This window comes from Castor canadensis, chromosome 1 (assembly GCF_047511655.1).
Source record: "Castor canadensis chromosome 1, mCasCan1.hap1v2, whole genome shotgun sequence".
In the NCBI taxonomy this organism is placed as follows: Eukaryota; Metazoa; Chordata; class Mammalia; order Rodentia; family Castoridae; genus Castor; species Castor canadensis.
In genome coordinates this window covers 31,775,639-31,799,377 of record NC_133386.1, presented here as the reverse complement: position 1 = coordinate 31,799,377, position 23,739 = coordinate 31,775,639, and the positions used below count along the sequence as shown (strand labels likewise).

Sequence of the window (23,739 nt, the reverse complement as noted above, 5' to 3'; positions counted from 1 at the left end):
CCTTACTCGACTAGCAAAAACCCTTGTTCCTTCCTATTATTGCTTATATTCTCTCTTCAACAAAATTAGAGATAAAGGCAAAATAGTTTCTGCTGGTTAGCGAGGGGGTAGGGGGGAGAGAAAGGGGGTGGGGACAGGGGGGAGAAATGACCCAAGCATTGTATGCACATATGAATAAAAAAAAAAGGGGGGGTGGGGGAGGGCATATGGAAAGGTGAATGAGGGTGAATATGGTGGTGAATTTTGTATTCATATATGAAAATGGAAGAATGAAACTTGCTGAAATTGTTCTAAGAAGATGGGGGTTGGGAAGAGGGAGAATGATGGAGAAGGTAAAGCTAGCTAAGACATATTGTAAACACGTATGTAAATATCACAATATTTGTATCCCCTGTACAAGTATTATATGCTAATAAATAAAAAAAGAAGCACCTGGAGTGCTTGTTTAAAATGCAGATTTTTTGAGCTCCCTTTCCTACACCTCCCTGGTTCCCACTAGAAGAATATATGTCGTGGTCTTAATGTGGGGTTCCTAAAGATTCTTAAGGAGGAAATTCTGGTCTCATATTGGAAACATGAATGAGGCTGGGCAGGAGACCAACGTGCCCATTTGGGGAAGCATTCATTGTTTCCAGCTGCAGAGCTTGTTATATTTTGGCCAACAATTTCAGTTTTTGTTTTAACCTAAATGGAATCTAATGGAAAAGTTTTTCTCTAGAATTAGAAGCAATGGGATTTTTGTATGGAAACTTTCTTGTCCTACACTGTTGTAAAGGAAACAACAATGTACTCCCAGAGATCTGACCTCCTTAAATAGGGTTATTGCACAGATTAAAAACAACAGAACAATGAAAGCAAAATTAATGACTACTTTGTGAAAAATAGATTACAGGAAATTTCACAGATCAAAAGGCAGCTGTGTTGAAAATAATAAGCAGTAAAGTTGGCTCATTTTGATAACATTTCTCTGTGGCATGGGCTTAAGTGGTTGCACAAGTTGTACAGTCCCCCCATATTCACCCTTTCCTTATGTTCATCCCCTCTTCCACTGGCACCCAGTCTCAGAAAAGACCTATTTTACTTTCCTGCTCTTCGTTTTTTGAAGTGTATGTTGATAGACCAAGGGGGTTTCACCTTGTACTTCAGATCAGTATATATCACGCTGTAATCAGATTATTCCCTCTTCCTGTTCAGTTGTGTTGATTTTGTGATAATTGGATACTTTACAGATAGGAACTATCAGCTGGTAGGTTTAAAAAAATCTATCTTATAATATTAGAGATTATACAAAATTTGAATCTTAGTGTCCATCAGTGAAGTTTTATTATAACAGACAAGATCACTTGTTTGTGTCTTATCTGTGGGTGCTTTGGTGGCTCAATTGGCAGAGCCAAACTGTTGCAACAGAAACCATGGGCCCTTGCAAAATATAACATATATTAGGTTTTCTCACCATACTTTCTAATTTCTCACCATATTTTTTTTACAGAAACATGTGGAATTCATTCAAAATACATGAGAGCTATGTATCCTACCAAAACCTTCCCAAATCATTATACTATTGTCACGGTAAGTGCTTGGCCCAGAGGGAGGACTGACAGGCCACCGACAAGAAACACACTACATCAGGCAGATATGCCTAGGAAGAATTGGCCAAGTTCCGACCACAGATGTCACAAGTACATGTGGTGACAAGTCATGGCTTAATTCAAACTAGGAAGGCCTAGCTCAATAGGAGGCTAATGGAGTATGTGAGGCATTAAATATGAATGAGTGTCTTGCACTAATTCACCTTTGTGAGAGGCCAGAGTAAGCTCCATGACTAAGAAAAAGCAATCCCCTGTGGCTTTTTCGTTGTCTCTTACTTAACTGAGGGTCAGCAGAGAATAACAGGCAATATAAGAGGACAACTACTTGGATGTGGGAAATTTTGTCCTTTGCTAGTCTTTTCATGACATTTAACTTAACAAACACTTGTTTTATAAATTATTTCATACTCGCTACATCTTTATCTTTTTAGATAAATTAACTAAAGCCAGGGAATTCTTAATGTATGAAAAGATATAGGTAGAATTGTTAAAATGAACTCAAAGGAAAGCTACGCTATGTCAGACTTACAGATATAGAGTGTCGTAAGAACTCTTCGAGGGCTGGGGGTGTGGGGAGCACCTTCTGAGTCAGCCTTTATCATCAAAGGATGCTTATGTCTTTAGTACTTTGCATTTAGAAGTTTACGGAACATATTTAATTATTAACCCCTAAGTAATTGTATGTGTGTATATCCTCATTATTTGCAGTCCATATTTGATAAAATTTATTTATAACTCTAAATCTGTAAATGTAGTGTGTTTGTGGTCTTTTGTGGACCTCAAAAACACAGCAAAATAGTTTTGAGTTGTCTAATGCACAATTCCTGATTGAGGAATAACAAGGTGACACTTTGCCTCTTGTTTTACTGTGAACAAGTGTAATTTTTGCAATTTGTGATCTTTTTAATGCCGTGCCTTTCACATTTGTGCTTTTACTGGTGGCTGTTCAACATGGCCGAAGCAAAGTGCTAACATCTAGTGTTCTAAGGCTGGGAGTTGCCTTAGCGAAAAAATACGTTAGGTAAACTTTGTTCAGAAATGAATTACATAGAATGAACCGATAATTTATATTAAATAAGGTAACTTTCCTCAGACATAAACAAAGTAATGTAATGATCAATTCATAAGAATGTTTGGACCAGGGGCCCTCAGGAGCATAAGGCTGTATTTTCCCTAGGGACAATAGTTCAGTGGCTATTAAGTCAGTGTTCATCATAATTTAAAGGTTGTAGCTATCATGAATAATTGACCATATGTGTATATGCATACATGAATAGTCATGCATAATATACACAATACACATATGTATATATAAATAGAAGATTACACATAACAACCATCAATATACTATTTATATGCATTCATGTCATATATATATACACATATATATACATATATAATGTTCCAAAATGATGACTCCCCCCAAATCTATCTAAAAGTAATTACAAATGCATAATATATAATAGGCACTCACCGAAAATGTGTGGAATGATTACATGAATATATGATTGGATTGAATGAATGATTGAATTAATGATGATGGGTGGATGAAAAGGAAAGACTCCTGCTAAAGTGTTGGCAACCCACTTTAATCCTATTTAGCCAGGACATTTGAAACATAAAAGCTTCTAAAGAGTAAATTTCTTTTCATTATTGCTAATGTAATTAGTGTTAATTAGTATTATAATTTAGGAAATTTTCTTAACCGTTACTAAGCACATAAAAGTTGTAATAATACCATCACCCCAAACCATCTACCTAAAGTCATTCATTTGTTGCTTCAGACATGGTAGAACTAGAAAAAAAAAATCCTGACACTTAGGTTCAGATCCAAGATGTTTTATACTGACATCTTTCCTAAATATGATATATAGATCTTGTTATTTTAACTTAAATATACATTTTACTAATATTTTATCTTAATCTTTTCTGAAATTTATATTTTAGGGCTTGTATCCAGAATCACATGGCATCATTGACAATAATATGTATGATGTAAATCTCAACAGGAATTTTTCACTTTCCTCAGCAGAGAAAAATAATCCAGCCTGGTGGCAGGGACAACCAGTATGTAGCATTCTACTTGTGGCATCCACAGTAATGTCTGTCTCCCTGTGTGACAATGGATCAGTTTTTCCTGCATGTTATCCACCTGCTTTCCCAGGGCTGTGGGTGTGAACATGCTCCCCACTATTCATTATTATAATTTGAAGTTTTAGACATTTATGATTGCTCATTCAAATGATCTTATGTTTAAAAAATGAACTTATTTCTTACTGCCTTACTAAATTTTTAAGTTTTGAGGTAGATATTTGAATAATTATGTATTTTTACTGCTGCAAAGATAAATTTTAGTTTCATAAAAAATTTCTCAATTAAAATTGTTTCTAGTAAGTTGTGCCATCTATACCCAAATTAATTGGCCTCTTTTCCTACTAACTTTCACTTAGCCCAAGTTTTCTCTTCTTGCAGATTTGGCTGACAGCAATGTATCAAGGTTTAAAAGCTGCTTCATACTATTGGCCAGGATCCGATGTGGATATCAACAGCTCCTTTCCTTCTATCTACATGAATTACAGCAGGTAATGAAGCAAGGTCCCATCTAGGAGGAATAAGTAGGACTTTTAAAAAAAATCTTGGTCTGTTTTCTTCTTTTTTTAGTGTGGGGAGATTGAACCCAGGGCCACAGACATTATAAACACACACTTTACCACTGAGCTAACCTCATTCCTCCTTTTGGGCTTAATTTTGAATAAAATTATATTCAAGATTGTTTGAGCCCACAATCTTGGGGAGTCATTGATTCTTCTCTCTTATATCCCCCATTTAGTCTGTCAGCAAACTGTTTTGGCTCTAATTGACAAAGGACACGGTCTGAGAATGTACTTCCTCTGGCCTTACCACTGTGGTTTGAGTGTTCATCTCTTGCCTGTGTTACTATACTTGCCTCTTTCCACATCTCTTTGTTGCTTGCCCGGGATAACCTAGTCTCATCCCATCAGCCAGTGGATTCCATTGAAATGCAAGTCAAATTCTGGCACTTTTTTTTTTGCACCAAAATTTTCAGTGGTTTCCAGTATGCACACTCTCCATACTGTTTCTAATGCATCTTATTCTAAGAGTGCGTATGAGAGCAGTGCTGAAAGAGATGTCTCCAGAGGCTGCTGATGCAGCACAAGCTTGCGTTCCTAGAAAAAACATTTGGAATGGTGCCTCTTTCATCTACTACAATCAGATCCTGCTTGCCAGTTCCTTCTAATGTGCCTATCTGCCCTACTCCAAGAAAACTTGTAAGAGCAACCCTAAAAGAGATGTCACCAGAGGCACCGTTTTACACCACAGGTTTCAGTGGCTTCTTATGTTAGTCAGAGAAAAATCCTATGAGGCCCCAAGTGAGATGACACCACTGTCCCCTACCTCTCAGACATGCTGTCCGTCTATACCCCAGTGCTCACTCCAACCGTTGAGGGCAACCTACCAGACTTGCCTCCTCTGTAGGGCCTTTTCTTCAGCTGCGCCCTTTGTCTGAGGTGATTCCCTCCATAGACCTAAACGCCCACTCATTCACATCTTTCAGACTGTTGCTCAAAAATTACCTTTTCAATATCAACTTCCCTCAAACACTAAGATTTAGAATTTCAAAGCACCCTTATACCAGTTTCTTGAGGACCCTTACTCTGGCTTTTTTTTTTTTCTGTAACATTTATCATGTTTTAATACACCATTGAATTGAGGATTAGGACTATTGCTCATTATTAACTCTTCCAATGAAATGTAATCTTTGGTTTGCTCATTGATACGTTCTGTTTTAAATGAACAAATAGTGTCTAGCAGTAGATAATTATCTATCTATCTACCTATCATCTATCTGCCTATCTATCTCTCATCTATCTATCTATTATCTATCTAACTATTGATCTACCTAAATGCATAGATGAATAAAGATAAATGTAATGGATGACAATCAATGACCTTTTATTTTAGTTAGAGAACATGGAAGGAGAGAAGGGAAAGGAAAAAATAAAGCAATATATATTTAATATACAGTGCTGGAAGTATATTTGTATACGAATACTGAAAACAGGGACCCTTTTAGTATACTGAGTCTTTTCAGTATTTTGATCAAATAGGGTCACAAAATGAATATCTGAAGATGTTAACCTATCTTCCCCAGGAGTAATCTAATAGGATTCTATTTTATTTAATTAATTATTAAAAATTATTTCTTTTTTTGCAGTGCTGTTCCATATGAAAAAAGGGTCTCTACATTGTTACAATGGCTGGACCTGCCCAAAGCTGAAAGGTAATACCTAGGGTAAAAGAAGTACAGGCATAGTGTGATATATTTGGGTAAAAATTGGAATTCTTTCCTTATTGTCATGGCCATTTTTGAAAAAACTCAGCATTGCCCTTCAATGGGCACTTTTTAAAATTATGCCTTGAAACTGGTTCTGTTTAGGATATAGTTGACACTATCAACAATAGAGACAGAGCCAGTGCTGGAGAGGGAAGGAAATATCACAAGAGTAAGATATGGGGCAGGTCTGACCCTTGCTTCTGAGGTCAAATTCCAGGAGTCAGAGGCATTGGCACAAGGCCATGGAAACAGGCTGGAGTCAGAGCATCCTGAAAGAGTGCAGTAAACAGTACATCAGAAAACAGATGTCTAAAAAAGAAGTAGATGTAGTAGAACAGAGTCAGAAAAGAGGCAGAATCCAGGAAATATAAACAGTTGGGCATACTAAGAGTGGTCATACTGCAAGAGCAAAGGAGATTTCACAACTGAAGAATACCAATGATTATATCTGGACAGGTCTTACTTACTTCCTGTTAGGAGACCTATCTCTGCTAGGGTCAAGTGTAACCTTTGGCCTCAACAAAGAGAAGGCCAGGAAGAATGAGAGCAAAGACCAGTAAGTTCAAAATCCACGAAATCCAGCCTAGAGGTTTACCCCAAGTTATTATGTCTTTCTCTGTTTCAATTTTACCCCTAGACCACATTTTTATACCATATATGTGGAAGAGCCTGATTCTGCAGGACATTCAAGTGGACCAGTCAGTGCCAGAGTAAGTTTTTTGTTTTTTAAACAAATGGAAAATCATGTAGCCTTCACTCACAAAATAGAACAGTATTCTTTCATTTCTCTTTTTTTGTTGTTGCTGTTTTTGGTTTTGGTGGTAGTGGGGTTTGAATTCAGGGTTTTGCACTTGCAAGGCAGGTACTCTACCACTTGAACCTCGTTCCCAGCCTTATATTCTTTCACTTCTACCATGCACAAGTGTATTTGATAAAATACATGAGAAGATCAAAATAATTAAAAGTCTAAAAGAGATCTCTGCCTTTTTAACCATAAAATAGTTTGAATTCTAGAAGGATAACTGCCTTGTTAACCACATTTTGACTCTTGATAAAAATTTATTGAAGACTTTGACATGTCACTGCTATTTTATATAATGAACACTTCAAGGTTAGCAACTGCATGTCATGTGCCAGTTCAGCATGTTGATGTAGCCGTTTCAACCTAAGTCACCTGCAGGTCTATTGTCCAGCTGTCTACCTACCATCAGCTGTCTTCCTACCATACATGGTTGCATTCATAAGTTCTGTGTAAGCGGACTTAATATGCTATTACCTCAGGCAGAATTATTCCTCTCTTAGGCCTCCTTTATCATTGGAGTGGCCCCTGATACAAATTTCTTCATTATCTAGTCCACTCTGTTACGATTTTACCACACAAATTTAGTCCATAAGTACTGATTTCAGTAAGGAAGCCATTCTTTCTTCCAAACTCCACTGAAGCTTGGGTAAAATGTAAGGCTGAAGAAGCTCCCTGGAATCAGATGACTCTCCCCATCCAATGGAAACTCATTTAGCAGTTGTCCTCTGTTGGAATGCATGCATATTTATTCTGGAAACATGCCTTTGTTACTTATCAGTCATATTTCTCCCTTCCTATTAAACCAAAATGGATCCTAATACGAGGTCCTCACCACTGTTAAGCCTGTGGGACTCTTCTGTATTCCAATACCACTCTACTCTGCATGACAGAATTTTACATTTATTCTCTAAGGGCAAATAGCTCAGTGACTATCTAAAATATATCCACTATTCCTTCTTTTCTATTTTAACTGCTATCTGTTCTTGAGAAGAGACCCTCTGTCTCCATTTATTTGGCCTCTACAGCTGACTAAAAGTTAGGCACCCTTTCATTCCTCCTTCTTCCCTTTGCAGTGCTCTAGTTTAGCACCCAAATAAATTTTCAGTACAATTTTGCAAAGTGCTGCAAAGGAAGAGCTCTGAGTGCCTGGAGAAGTCTATGACAACATCCTAATCCAGTCTGAGATGGGATGGGACTTGGGGCTGGTTAGGAGGGTCTCCTCCGAGTGACCAAAAGGAATCAGAATTTACAAATGCACTGATTGAAAAAGCATCTGAGCATATTACAATAGCACATAAGACAAGCAAATGCACAGGTAAATGGCTAGATGAGTTGACAAACAGACACCATGATAATAGTGAAAATAAAAAAATACCAGCTAACCCTTATTGTGTGCTACTCTGTGCTGAATGCTATTCAAAGTGCTGTGTGAGCATTGCCTCCTATTGATGTCTGGAGCACTGGGAACCAGGAGAGAGCACCAAAAGGAAGCTTAGAGAAGGAGGCCATCATGGACTCATGCAGGTCTTTGCAGGCCATAAAAAGTACAGTGGGAAGCATGGAGACATTGTGGATGGGAAAGTGAAGTGACCAGACCCATGTGAATTTAGAGATCATCTTCCTTGTATGTGAGGAAAGTGACAGAAAATGGGAAACAATGACTCAGTCTCTGCAACATTCCAGAAAAGAGGCAGCAGTGACTTACTAGTCACTAGTGACTTACACTTATATTTGGTAACCATCATGCATGAAAGATGACACATTTGAGATTCACTTAGGAGACAGAGATAACAGGTTTCTGTCATAGCCAGCAGGTAACAATGGTGGTCCCCCTGACATTACATTACTAAGGCCTCTTCAGGGGGATGAGTTTCAGGAAGGTGCTCATTATGTCTTTGAGGTGTTTGTGACTTGCACAATAAAGGAAACAATGAGTTAATGTGCACTACCTTCTTTTGTTAAAGAAAGACTTTAAGGTTAAAAAATTTTAATTGCTAAAAATTTGATTGCTCAAATAATGCTTACATGGGAAGATTATTGTGACATGGAATACCTGAGAGGATTTATGAAATGAAATGGGGATATTAGGGTGTTAGGATCTGGATGGTGGGAGAGGCACTTGAACTACAGTGAAGCCAGGAACATTTTGGTTTTTGAGACAGTCTCACTATGTAGCCCAGACTGGCCTCGAACACAAGATCCTCCTGCCTCAGTCCCCTAACAGCTGGATGTCAAGTGTGCACCACCATGCTTAGCCAGGAACTTCTTTTTTTTTTTAATTTTTATTTTATTCATATGTGCATACAATGTTTGGGTCATTTCTCCCCCCTTCCTCCCACTCCCTTCCTTACTCCCCTCCTCCCCTTACTCCCCCCTTACCCCTCACTACCCAGCAGAAACTATTCTGCCCTTATATCTAATTTTGTTGAAGAGAGAGTATAAGCAATAATAGGAAGGACCAAGGGTTTTTGCTAGTTGAGATAAGGATAGCTATACAGGGAGTTGACTCGCATTGATTTCCTATACATGTGTGTTATCTTCTAAGTTAATTCTTCTCCAACTAACCTTTTCTCTAGTTCCTGGTCCCCTTCTCCTATTGGCCTCAGTTGCTTTAAAGTATCTGCTTTAGTTTCTCTGCATTGAGGGCAACAAATGCTATTTAGTTTTTTGGGTGTTTTACCTATCCTCATATCTCCCTTGTGTGCTCTCGCTTTATCATGTGATCAAAGTCCAGTCCCCTTGTTGTGTTTGCCCTTGATCTAATGCCCGAATATGAGGAAGAACATACGATTTTTGGTCTTTTGAGCCAGGTTAACCTCATTCAGAAAGATGTTCTCCAATTCCATCCATTTACCCGCAAATGATAATGTTTTGTTCTTCTTCATGGCTGCATAAAATTCCATTGTGTATAGATACCACATTTTCTTAATCCATTTGTCAGTGGTGGGGCATCTTGACTGTTTCCATAACTTGGCTATTGTGAATAGTGCTGCAATAAACATGGGTGTGCAGGTGCCTCTGGAGTAACCTGTGTCACAGTCTTTTGGGTATATCCCCAAGAGTGGGATTGCTGGATCATATGGTAGATCAATGTTTAGTTTTTTAAGTAGCCTCCAAATTTTTTTCCAGAGTGGTTGTACTAGTTTACATTCCCACCAGTAGTGTAAGAGAGTTCTTTTTTCCCCCCCACATCCTCACCAACACCTGTTGTTGGTGGCGTTTTTGATGATGGCTATTCTAACAGGGATGAGGTGGAATCTTAGTGTGGTTTTAATTTGCATTTCCTTTATTGCTAGAGATGGTGAGCATTTTTTCATGTGTTTTTTGGCCACTTGAATTTCTTCTTTTGAGTAAGTTCTGTTTAGTTCACATGCCCATTTCTTTATTGGTTCATTAATTTGGGAGAATTTAGTTTTTTAAGTTCCCTATATATTCTGGTTATCAGTCCTTTGTCTGATGTATAGTTGGCAAATATTTTCTCCCACTCTGTGGGTGTTCTCTTCAGTTTAGAGACCATTTCTTTTGATGAGCAGAAGCTTTTTAGTTTTATGAAGTCCCATTTGTCTGTGCTATCTCTTAGTTGCTGATCTGCTGAGGTTCCATTGAGAAAGTTCTTGCCTATACCTATTAGCTAGGAACTTCTTAAAGACAAATTTATTCTAATGATTATCTAGTATTGAAGATGCAGTAGTCATAGAATGTCCTAATTGGACACGAGTCGCTTTAAATAATGGCCCCCACACTTGAGTAAGATTCAGCTGCTATTCATTACTAACAAAGGAATATTAGATAGAATGAAAAGTTGGCAAGAAAAAGTTAGTTCAGAAAAGGAAATTCAGAGCAGGTTGACTAAATGTTGGTAATGCTGATGCACACGGTGGAGGAATTCAGAGTCCTGAAGATCTGCACTGCGGAAGAGCGTGTTGAGGGAGAATGTGTCAGGAAGGATCCCGTACCTTCCAAAAGGCAGATTTATAGCAATGCTATGTACAGCTTCCAGCCTGCTGGCTCCACTGCAGCCTTGAATTCAATTTTATAAAGGGACTTATGGATCCAAAGCAGAAACTCTCAGTGGACTCAGTATACAGGGATTGGTTGTACTGTGGAAGTGAATGCTCATGATTCCATGTGAAGAAGCAGAGTTTGCTTTCTTTTCTCCCCACTGTCCCATGCTGGGGATCAAACCCAGGGTCTTGCGCATGCTAGGCAAATGGATTTTCTAACAGATTATCTAACCCAAACTTAGTTAGCCCCACAGCTGTAAACATTCTACCTTTGTTCCTTATCTTTCCAGCCCCAAAGCTACTCAGTCTTTCCTTCTACAGAGTGTAAGGAAAGACTCCAGGGTTAGTCTGATGAGTCAGGTGGTTTGATCTCTTCCATAGGAGCTCCTGTTGACCTGAGAGGCAGATGTGTACATGCATGATTCCATACAGCAATGGACTCCCATTGATCGCAGTGTGCCAGGGTATGGGAAAGGACAGATGAGGAGGGGTTCTCAGTGTGCCTGGGAGAAGTGAGTAGAATGACTAGGTGAAATGCCATGACAGTAAGTGTAAACTTGACACTCAAGATAAACCAGAGCACACAGTCATTCTAAGAGAGAGGATCAGGAAAGCATCTTGGAGTTTGATGATGGATTTCGCACTAGGTAGAGCATGGTTTGAGTTTAAGTCCTCTCTGTCCCTTATTAACTGTGGGCTATGACTGTGCTATTTAACTTCTTCAAACCTCAATTTTCTGGGCTTTTACAATTGGAAGTTCCAGTAGCATCCGCAATGATTGTTTGCTGTGAAGATTTTATGAGATAATGGACTGACACTCTCAACTCTACCTGGCTTGTAAAATGCTTTCTCAAAAGAAGAAATAAAAAAGACAAAAATCGCTATGATAATATTATGAGAGATTAAACATTTTCTCCAAATCCATTGCTATTATACTTTCTTATTACTGAAAAAAAATACTGAAAAGTTACATCGGTGAAATTTAAACTTTAGGCAAGTTCAATGTAGTATATTGGTAAGATGTAGAAAAATTTAAAGGAATATAAACAATAAATAAAAATGAACTCCAATTCACTCTTCAGAGACAATCACTGTTAACAGTACTTTGGTGTATTTTCTTTTAATTTTCTGTGCATGTGTATTTACTCAGAAATGGTAAATGCCTCTAAATACAACACCAGAATTTTACAGTATGTATGGGTGTGTATACGGTTTGGTTGTCATTCACTGTTATTCAGCTTTGCATGGAGAGGACTTTCCTATGTCTTTGTTATTTGAAAAATGTGCTGAGGGTTGGGGTGTGCAAGTCAGTGACAGAGTGCTAACCTAGCATAAGCATGACTATGAGTTCAATCTCCAGCACCACACCAAAAAAAAAGTATTTTGGAAGGGTTGTAGAGTATGAGTTTTAAAGTATGAACCATAGTTTATTTTTCCTGGAATTTAATTTAAATTAAATGTCAATAATATGATGACTATCTCTGCTTCTAATCTACATTTGTACTTTATTCACTTAGGACAAATGTCTAAAAGTAAAATTATTAGGGTGCAGAATATGCTTCTTTTTAACTCTCTGGTTACCCATTTCCCATGATCTTCTAACTCTCAGATGTGTCTGGGGCTCCCATGTCTATCATCAGGCATTCTTATGAAAACATTTACAGTTGAATAGTGTTTGTTGATATTCAATATTTTTCCATATATTTATTGACCTGTAAACAATCTTCCTGTATAGGAAGCATGACTCCATATTTTGGTAATAGAAATTTAGGGAATTGGTATTGGGAGAATGTGGTTACATGGGTGCTAGATTCTGCTGTTCCATTTCAAAACCCAACAATTTTAGTGAAGGAAAAATGTGTAATTTTTACCTGATCAGATAATAATTTGGGTAATTGAAACAATTCTCAAAGGTAATCTTAACTCCTATTTTTTTAAAGGTAATTAAAGCCTTACAGTTAGTAGATGATGCCTTTGGGATGTTGATGGAGGGCCTGAAACAGCGGAACTTACACAACTGCGTCAATATGATCATTTTGGCTGACCATGGTATGCTTTTTGAAAATCGTGTTTTATCACATCAGGGATTATGCAAAAATAACAGTGATATGTTAAAGACTGTATTTCCAGACCTACAAGCTCTTGAAGCAAAAAAAAAAAAAGAAAGAAAGAAAGAATTTTTGTGGTAGATTATAAAGAAAAAAGGACTAAGTTAAATTTCTAATTATTTAACATTTTTGAAAAATTTTCCATCTGCTTCATTGGGGTAAGAGTACTTAATAGAGATGTGGTTGGGTTGTTACTCAATCTAAAAAGTGCTTTTTGGGCCTTATTTTCAGCTAGTGATTCCTTCCCGGAGCGTGGCTGTATTTTCTATATTGGCAAGTTTTACCAGGCTCTGTGCGTTTTCTTTTAAGTATGTTTAATCAGAAAATTTTGTCTACAAAGTCCCTTTCATCTCACAATTCTCAGAGTTTGGTCAGCAATGGCTACCCCTCTTGCACACACAAATGTGTTCATTCTGTTTTAAAGCACTTATTCACATCCATTTCACTTACTGCAGGTGCCAGGGATTAAACCTGGGTCCTTGAGCAGGCTAGGCATACTAGGCAAGCACTGTACCACTGAGCTACATCCCCAGCTCCTTCTCTACTATTCTTCAATGCCACCTCAGTGCTGTGTACTCTAGATTTGCAGTGTTCAGAAGTTCATAAAACACACATGGGCCCTTCTAGCCAGAGTGGTCAATCCATCTTCTGAGGAGGACATTGGACGTTGAGTTCCAAAGCTGTGAAGCAACAAAGCCATCAGGTGTGAGCAGGAAGAAGAGCTAGTCTATTGAGATAAAGAAAACACAGTGATGTGTTTTTATAACTTCTAATATGATTCCCTAACACTTCACCCTGTTGTTTTAAAATTAAAGAGGACCTTTTTTTGTGTACATTTTGTTAAAAGAAACTGTTTAAAAAAAGTACAAAAACCTCTGTGCTGGAACCACCTGTAATCCCAGCACTTAGGAAACTAAGGCAGGAGGATGGTGAGTTCAAGGGCAGCTTGGGCTACATAGTGAGATCCTGTCTCAAAAGTGAATTAATTAATTGCAAATTTGCATGCAGCATGAAGAATCTGCCACTAAAAAAAGATTTTACTGACATGATTTTACAGCACATTCTGCTTATATAAATTTAAGTAATAGACCTTTAACACATGCTTTTGAGTCCTTATTCTCTTAATGTATGTTTTCTAAATGTATATGTTGCTATTTTGATTTAAAATGAATCATGTTGTCTTATGTGCAAGTCATATATTATAAAGATTTAGTTGGTCCACAGAGGTTTTTCTTCTTTGAAGTTAAATATTCTAAATTGAATAGAAATGTGCTCATTATTCCCCTCCATCCTCCCTCCATAAACATGACCCTTCTCTACTCTCACAATGTTCAAGTTCTTCTGTTTAGAGAAAAGCAATAGAGTACATTATAGAAGTTCTCAGAGAGACTTTGTTTGAGATTTGTAGTATAAAATAGCTCCTATTTGACATAATTAAAGACAGGCAATTGCTACTATATATGCATTCAGTGGATTTTTTTTTTTTTGATTCAGGAATGGACCAGACTTACTGTGACAAAGTTGAATATATGACTGATTATTTTCCCCAAATAAATTTCTATATGTATGAAGGACCTGCTCCTCGCATCAGAACTCGTAATATACCTCAGGATTTTTTTACCTGTAAGTATGAAGACACCTATATGAAGAAAAAGAAGGTAAAACTGAAAGTACACAACCACTGCTCCCAGATTCTGACAGCATTAGAGATGACTAGGTCTCCTTCTGACTTTTTGGAAGACCACACAGAAGCAAATGAGAAGTTCCCATGTTCAAGTACAGTCAGTCTGCAGTCAGAGAACTATCTTAGACTGGCAGGTTAACATATATTCTACTTCATTCTTAAATGCTACAGTAATTTTTTGTTTGAAATCACTTTTATTTAATTGTACCAGATCATAGATATAATAAATAAACATGGTGTGTCAAGTTCACTTCGTTGCTAACATTTTTTTCCAGTGGTCAAGTATCAATTGTAATGTGATCATTTTTTTCTTTTGAAACAGTTAATTCTGAAGAAATTGTTAGGAACCTCAGTGTGAGTATGCAGTATAATTAATGTATCTAACCTAATCTAAAGCCTTATTCTGGGTTTTGAGAAATTTTTGTTACATATATTTTGACTTTGAGCCGCTTGTGATTTATTTATCTATTTTATTTTTAATTTCATTTTTATTGAGGACAGATTTGAGACAGGGCCCAAACTAGCCTCAAACTCACCATCTTCCTGCCTGAGCCTTCCTATTGCTGGGATTATAGGCTGTACCACCACACCCTGCTTATAAATTGCTCCTGGTACTCCCCATCAGCATTCATATTAGTTGCTTTTATCTTAGGGAAATTAGTAGGAGGTGACAAGGTCATGAAGTCCTTTTCACTGAGAGGGCTGATGTCCCATTCAAAAGGGATGTACTAGTGAGAGTTGGGTTGCACTATTTTCCTTGGTTTTTGTTAACAATTTTGTAACAAATATTAAGTCATGTTTAATTTAATATGAGATCCACTGCAAGTTCAAACGTAGAATGACCATCAAAACAGAAACCTTTGGAGTGTTGAATTTCTTTTTCTCTTACACCTTTATAAATAGGCCGATCTTGAATAACTGATAGACAATCTCACCCCTGCTGGTGAAGTGTATACATTCAGTATTGATGCTGCTTGGAAGGATAGTTAAGAATTTTCAGCATGTGGGTTCTCTAAACTCACATACTTTCTTTTTTTTCCATCACTTCATGATCTATATGTAGCTGAAGTTCAGTTGAGAAGAAGGATAAATCTCTAACAATCCTAGCAGTGTAAGAGGACTGAGTAACACAGACTTTGGAAAGTCCTTCATGTGGCATGGCAGATACAAACTGGGTCTGGAGCCACAGAGTCCCAGAGAAATGGGTCACTATTTTATTATCCCCAGGGAAATGTTTCACGCGGACCTGACCTGATAGAGCTTACACTGTACAGCACAACCAGACATGAACTGGCAACTGTTTAGGTTCAAAACGCAGTGTCAACATGAGAGACACTGCCACCAACTTTATTGTTAAAGTGACCAAAATTTTATCTTAACTCTGGGGTCATCGTCTTGAATTCTCAAATGCAAAACATAACCATGCACTCTTTCAGAAGTTAGCATTGTACCCCCAATTTTCTCTAGATCTACTTTAGCTAATCCAGGGAGAAAAGTGTGATGAGTCAAATTGTTGTCCTCAGAGGCAAGACTGTCTCCTTCCCACTCAGGGGACAGCTGTATACTCAGCAGCTGCCATCACGTGCCCTCCTGGAAGTCACAAAAATATTGGCTTAATAATTAGGAAGTCATGATAAATGAAAAAGTAGAAAAACAAGAAGTCTAGAAAAAATACCAAAAGAGGCGAGGGAAAAATGGAGAAAAATATGTGTATAATTAGTGCTTTTCTCATTCGTCTTTCATTCTACAATGTCACTTTACTCTTCCATTTCCTGTATTTCTTTTAAATTTTGTTTTTGTAAGTACCACTTCAATTGTTTCTTATTTTCCATTGAGTATGAAATAATAGCACCATAGGCTTATTTTTTTAATTATTTTATTTATTTTTAAATTTAATTTTATTGTTTTTACATTTACTCACATGTATATACATTGTTTGCCCCCCCACAGGCTTATTAATATAGATGAGATATTGTGGTTTAAAATATGTGAGAAAATGAGGAAATAGAAGACCTGTCATTTCCTTATCTTACTTGTATGTTTATTATCTTCCTTCTTGTTTCTCAAAGAGGTCAGGACAGAAAGTTTTTTTGAGTCCTATTTCTCATTTCCTTATTTTTCTTTTGTATGACTAGATACCAATGTGATCTGCATTTTTACAGTGCTAAAATATGTTGCATAGTTGCAGTAATAGTTATTAAAGAAAAGCAGTTTTAAATTAAATTTACTTCCATCTACGATAAACCTGTGAACTTTATAAAGACTATAAACTTTAAAAACTTTTAAAACTGTGAACTTTATAATGACTATTTAACAGATAAACTGAGTCAGCGGGGAAATTTTTTTGGTGCAATTAAATCATTTTTAAAAATTTTGCCCATATCTATAACATGTTATATGCTTTTCATATATAATTTAGACTCAAAAATTTTAAATATCATTCTAAATCTAAATATATCTATTTTTCATCAAAAAAGAAGGGGAAGTTAAGGCTTGAGATACATACCTGGGAATAAAAACTTAAAGCATCAAACACCTAATCATAATTTAAATCAAAAATTTAAATTCAATTATGTAATTATTTAAATTATTCAATTACTTAATTTCAATTTTAATCATTACAGCAGTAATAGCAATTGTCAATAGGGAGTCTTACCATGCAGAGAATAGATTTAATGTTTTTCTGGCCAAACTTAAATCTTTAAAAAACTTAAAACTTTTTAAAAAGTGCTTAAAAAATTGCCTTAGAAGCTGAAATTTTGTGAGTTAATTTGCATATGTTATGTTTCATGGGAATGATATTAACTCTTCTTTTTCAGTGCCGGAAACCCAGTCAGCATTTCAAGCCCTATTTGACTCCTGATTTGCCAAAACGACTGCACTATGCCAACCATGTCAGAATCGACAAGGCTCATCTCCTGGTGGATCGGCAGTGGCTGGCTACAAGGTGCGTGTGTCTGTTACCATGCTTTTCCTAACTGTCTTTCGTCATAAGTTTACTTAATCTTACCTTGCTGTTAGGATCATGCAAACTTTCCTGACCTTTGACATTTTCTTTACCTTTTCATGCTGTCTAGCACTTCTGCATTTGAAGTTGTTCCTGTCAGGTGGCATTCTAATCTTTATCACAGCCATGAGAGTGGGGAGTCCTGGTCCAGACTGTTCCAGCCACTGCTCTGGAGGCATCCATAACACACATTGCTACTCAGCTGTCACATCCCTGAAGGCAGCAGAGAGAATAAAGATGCCACCAGGCTGGGATGGAGTGACCGATCTGATAGCTCTTTTAAGGTCTTTGTCATCGTCCTAGTTTTCATAAAGTAGTCTTTTGGTGGCTGTGAAGCCAAGTTAACCTATTAGTTGTACCATTTACCTCTTCTTTCTAGTTATAACTCTACTTTGTGCTATTCATCAGGCATTTGCAAACTATAAATGTTCTTAAAGAAAATAAAACCATTCTGAATCACTCTATCCCAAATAACCAATGACTTATTGGATGTGACAAAAGTTTAGCTAATGCTTGCTATGTGTGTGTCAGGCCTTGTCTTAAGCATTTGGAATATAGATGTGATTCCTGCCTTGTGGAGAACAACTCTGGTGGAGAAAACTGGTAATAAGCCAGGAAACAAATGCATGCCAGGAAACACTTTCTGTTAGCTAAATAAATGATTCTTAATTTTGTGTTTCATTCCAGTATTTTTTCCATGTGCATAAGTGACTATAAATAGGACTAGGATCAAACAGAATTTTATGGTCTAACATACATGAATACAACATTTGCCAAGGGGTACAATGACAATGGGAAGATAGTGGCCAGAAGATATGTTTGCTAAAGAGGAGATGAAAGAGCACAAGAGTTGGGCTTTAATACATATATACAGGACTAAGAAGGAAGGATGGATGGCAGGGCCTATTTAAGATAAATGGTAATACACTGCTCATCCACAGTATGCAGTTCCATGCTTGGACACTAGATGACACTGACCTCTCTCCTTGCAATCAGAGTTTCTCTAGCTCTCTGTCAGCTATGGTGATGTGGCTCAGGATAACATTGTCTAAAAGTGTTTCCCTGAAATATGTGAACAAAATTCAGCTTTCACACAAGATTGTTAGTAACTGTGGTATATAATATATAAATAAATAGATGTTAAAATAGGGATGTGTGCTCCAAATATTTACTGTAAGGGTTATGAAATGAAAGAGGATAGGAGGCCACTGGGACTGAATGAGAAATGATAGAAGAATTCAGCCGCCATAATACCTCTAGGCATCGTGCATTAGCGTTCAGCCTCAAATGATGAGTTTTGTGTCTTTTCTACAACTAGCAGTGAGATGTAAAAAGAGCAGTGGCCTGAGAGCCCAAGGGAACACGAGTGTCTTAAGTCTTCATTTTCCTCATCAATAGCTTCATTATTCCCTTGCTGTTAACTTACAAGGTGTACTGACTCACACCTCAGGAAAATAAATAGAACCTTAACAAGAACAACTGAGGAATCAGCCTGATTTGACCCAAACTACGTTCATACGAGTCTGAAAATATGACTCTCAGGCTACTTACTTTCTAAGCTAAACTATGTCATCTTTAGTAATAATGTGCACTATTTGATAGATTAGGTTCTCTTTTATAGCAAATTTCAACAATTAGTGGAGACTGTTTCCGTCATCTTCAGCCTTACTTTGCCTGAAAGTGTCAGATTTTTACTAATTTTGGAAAACCCAGTTGTTTGAAAAATTGTTAAAGTGCTTTTTTAAAATAGAGAACATGAGTAATAGCTTAATAGCTTTTTACTTTGGCATAGCAACTGACAAATACATCCCAGTCACCTCTCTAAGTCCTAAAAATGACAGACACGGTTCTTACCCCAAGTGGGAAGGAAGACAAACAGGTGTGTGATCACCACTGTGTTAGAACCAAGTACAAGGTTCAGGGAAGCAAAAGTGATGACATACTCAGGTGTTGGTGTCAGGGAAGATCAGGAAAGACTTCCTGGTAGGGGTGGTTCCTGACCTGGGTTCTGAAAACTTGAGATGGCATAGGCTGAACATGCAATATTGCAGGTCTGCCCCATGTGTCTGTGCATGATAGAAGACACACAACCAGGAAGGTGAGTGGGAATAGACATTAAATCCTTGCTCAGCTCATGTCCTTCAAGAGGGGCTTTGTCCTCTGGATATGCTCAGAGCAGTTGGGGTCTTTTGTAAAACTAGCTGCAGCCCAGGAGCAAGAAGGGTAGAGAGAAGGAGGCAGGGTCCCAGAGAGAAAAACTAGATCCCAGCAATCACTAGCAGTGGCGTATTGATGGAGAAGTGAGTGAATGTAGCTGCCCTCTGTCATGATTGAGGGGTGTGACTTTGATCTTGAAGAAAGTGGGAGATACACAGTAACTTCAGGTGCATACAGTGGGATTTGCATTTCAGAGAGCTCATTCTTACTGCTCTATGGAACAGGATGGTGGCCTACATAAAGATATGTAGTGACCTTGTGGTGTCATGGCAGATCCAAGAGAGGCTGTGGAACCCTGGGGAAGGTGAAATTAGTTATACAACAACATCACCAGGAAGTTATGACCCAGATTTTCCAGGACATTCTTGGTTCTTCATATCCAGTCCCAAATTTGTATTCATGATAACATATATTTCCATTTCCAGCAGTGGTTAAATAGTATACAAAAGATTAGGGACATGTATGTTTTGCGGAAAGATCCTGCAGTTCTAAAAGCAAGATGATTAGTTAGGGAACTTCAGAGATGATGAGGATCTAGCCTGGAATGATGGTAGTAGAAGAGGAAAGAAAAGGACCATCAGGAAGGAGATCCCAAAGAGCTAGGACTTGGAGACCACTTGGGTCTCAGCTGGGAAGTCTTGTTCATCAAGCATGTATGTCATTACCCAGCTGTGGAAGAGAAACACAGCTTTGATCTCAGATGAGTTAATTAGACAGGGAAAAGATAATAGAACATTTGTTCCACAAGATTTCATGGAGTACTTGGAAGTCGAGCTCAGTTATGACAGATAAAATCAGCTCACCTTTTCCAAATCCCAGCTCTCATTTTTCCATAAGCAATTTCCACTCAAATTAATGGCTGGAAGGCAAGAACATGAATAGCTGGAAGAACAAATTTCTGAAGTTTTTACTTGGAAAACAGTAGAAATTAAAGCTTTTTCAAAACTAAGTTTTACATTTTGCTTCTGAGCAAAATTTTACAAGACTTTTTAAATTAAATTGGGTTAGGAGATAGAAATATAAAAATACTAGATTTTTCTGAAACTAGAAAGCTATATATAGGACCAATTTATAGAACGTTTTAACAAAGTCTCAGTTCAAAAGACCTCTTCTTTCATTCATAAATAAACACTCTAACTTTCCACATAGAATTTAAAACTTATTTATCTCCAGTCATATACTTCCAGTAACTGCAGGAAACCAAATATCTGTGCAATAAGGATAAAAATATATTTTAAAACCAGTTTGACCCTATGCCAACAGTTTTATTGCTCATACCCTTAGGGTAATCAACTTAAAGTAGGACTCCTCTTGTTTCCCAGTAATGGGTGGACTGTGGCCTGGTCAGAGTTGCAACTCTTTGTCTTGTGATTTATTTTATTGTCTACTTCAAATGAGTGGGAATCAGTTATGAATTTTTAAAAAGCTGATTTTTTTTAAAGGTGCTAAATTGCTCACTCTTTCTTAGTAGAGACTTCAATGTAAACACAAACAGAAACTGTGGTGTGTGTGTGTGAGTGTGAGAGAGAGAGTCCTGTGTGTGAGTGTGAGAGAGTATTTGCCCTTGGTGGTGAGGGAAGGGCAGAGCGAGGGTGGGGAAATAAATGAGAGAAACCTTTTAAGGCCAGCTTATGAAATTTACAGTTTTGTTCCCTTCAGAAGCCAAATGTGAACCAGCACAATATTGTTGTCTTAAGAAAATCTAAGTTCATTTATCACTATTTTTTCTAAACCTGAAAAATAACCATACATAAAATTGCTGACACTGCTCAGTTCAAAGATTAAAATATGAAAGGTACACACAAGATATATTAATTATATTTGAAAAGTTATTCAAACAAAGCAACAGCTTTTGGAAGACATTTCCATAAGTTAAAAAAATAAGCTCTGAATTTACAGAATTGAGTAGCTTCTCCTTACCAAGTGTTATAATTAACTTACTCTGAGGACTCTTTTATTATTTTTTTTATTGTTGTTCTAGGTGAGGTGCATTGTGCCATTTACAAAAGCTCTTACAACACATCAAATATATCATGCTTGAATTCACCCCCTCCACCATTCCCCTTTATCCCCTCTTCCTCCCATTCACTCTGAGTATTTTTTATCCATGTTTTCCTATTTAACTTCCTGTAAAATAAGAATCAAGATATTTCTTAGTTCCAACAACTTATTCCTGAAGCATTAAAATGCTTACAGTAACTCATCAATTTTCTCTTCCCCACCATGTCACCATTGATGTGTAAAGGTGCAGCTGAGCTTGAAGGTGAATTCTTTTCTTTTAATCTGCGCTCTGATTTTATTCCTTTGTTGAAGTCTAAGAATCAAAATATTTTGACTCTACTCATAGAATTCTCTTTCCTTCTATACTACCATTTTATTCCTCTGTAGCTATGAATTTGAGCATGGAAATGTATGCTGTTGTTGGTAGATAAAAGCAAAGAGTTTTATATTAAAGCAGATGCTACATGAAACTCCAGTAATTTACAATAGTGCCTCAAATCAGTATACCGATTGACATAAAAATATCATTTCTCCATAGGAGTAAATCAAGTTCCAGCTGTGGAGGAGGCAACCATGGCTACAATAATGAGTTCAAGAGCATGGAGGTAACACCCTGCTGTTCTTAAACAGACCTAACTCAGCAGTGTGGCAGACAATGTATAGGACTCAGCCACAATGGGGAACAGTGCTCTCGCCCTCACGAAGCTTTATTTTGGATGGAGATAATGGGTGTGATAAAGGGATGTATGATTTGGCACATTAGGTGAAGCGAGATGGGAAGTGAAGAGAAAGAAAGAGCAAGTAAGGGCAAATGTTTGGTATGCACCTTTAAACAGGGAAGAAGGGACCAGAGGCACTGAGGTGACCTTTGAGCAGAGATTTGAAGGAGGTGAAGGAATTAGCCTTACAAATGTTTAGGAAAGGAGTGGCCCAGGGAGAAGAAACAGGATGTGCCTGATGTACAGGGCACAAGAGGGCCTTCGTGAGCTGTTGGAAAGTGATCAGTTAGGACCCGACTCCTTTGGAGAGAAGGAGCAAGAGGACAGCTAGACATGTTGAATTTGAAATATTTATTAAGCATGCAAATAGAGACATTGAATTGACGGTTAAAGAGAAGGGTCTATGCTGGAAATAAAAATTGAGTCTTAGGCATAGAGATTACTTAAACATGTACCTGGGCATGGTGGTACATGCCTGTGGTAGGAAGATCATAGTTTGAAGCCAGGCTGGGCAAAAAGTCAGTGAGACCCTATCTCAAAAACAAGCCCAGGGTGGTGGTTCACTGCTGCAATCCCAGCTACGTGGACGGTGGAGTTAGGATGGCCCAAGCAAAAGCTTGAGAATTTCTCTGAAAAACAAACTAAAGCAAAAAGAGCTAGAGGCATGGCTCGCTCAAGAGGTAGACCTCTTGTCTAGCAAGTGCCGGGCTGTGAGTTCAAATCCCATACTGCCAATATGTGCAATCAGCTAAACTCCTTAATTCTAGGTGGATTGATTGTAGACAGGAGGACCAAAGGTTGAATGTGGGCCCTTCCACTTGAAGAGGTTGGGAGAAAAAGAAACCCAGGAGTAGAGGCACTGATGAGGGAGAAGGGAATACAGGGCTGTGCGCAGCTTGAAGCCCAGGGAAGCAAGTGCTCAGAAGGGTCTATGGGAAGAGCACAGCTGATCCGCAGCCACGCAGAGCTCTGTGAGTTTTGCTGTCTGTCTTGCCTTGCATTTGTAATGTACACTCATGTGTGAACACACATGCTTGTGCACACAGAAAGCACCTTAGACTCTGAACACACTGCTTCTTAGCACTGTCTCGGTGAAGTGGACCTTTTCATAAATATTTGAAAAAAATTCTGAATGTAAAGCTTTTCTATTAACTAGGGTGCTACATAATATTAAAATTAATGGCTGAAAGAAAAGCCCATGACTTCCATTCTTTGCTGATTATCTTGTAAAGAATGTACGCATCCTCTCAA

The 23,739-nt window shown here is 37.7% G+C and overlaps 1 protein-coding gene across 4 annotated transcripts in view; it reads left to right on the top strand.

The window, feature by feature from the left end:
* Enpp3 (ectonucleotide pyrophosphatase/phosphodiesterase 3) overlaps window positions 1-23,739 on the top strand; it is a 122,370-nt gene that overhangs the window by 30,414 nt on the left and 68,217 nt on the right. For all 4 annotated transcript variants that reach the window (XM_074074522.1, XM_074074511.1, XM_074074517.1 and 1 more), the window contains exons 7-16: window positions 1,490-1,569; window positions 3,537-3,656; window positions 4,062-4,171; window positions 5,827-5,892; window positions 6,584-6,656; window positions 12,693-12,801; window positions 14,355-14,483; window positions 14,867-14,898; window positions 17,364-17,491; window positions 22,308-22,374. In XM_074074522.1, coding sequence (XP_073930623.1) covers window positions 1,490-1,569; window positions 3,537-3,656; window positions 4,062-4,171; window positions 5,827-5,892; window positions 6,584-6,656; window positions 12,693-12,801; window positions 14,355-14,483; window positions 14,867-14,898; window positions 17,364-17,491; window positions 22,308-22,374 — 914 coding nt within the window. The remainder of the gene's footprint in view (window positions 1-1,489; window positions 1,570-3,536; window positions 3,657-4,061; window positions 4,172-5,826; window positions 5,893-6,583; window positions 6,657-12,692; window positions 12,802-14,354; window positions 14,484-14,866; window positions 14,899-17,363; window positions 17,492-22,307; window positions 22,375-23,739) is intronic.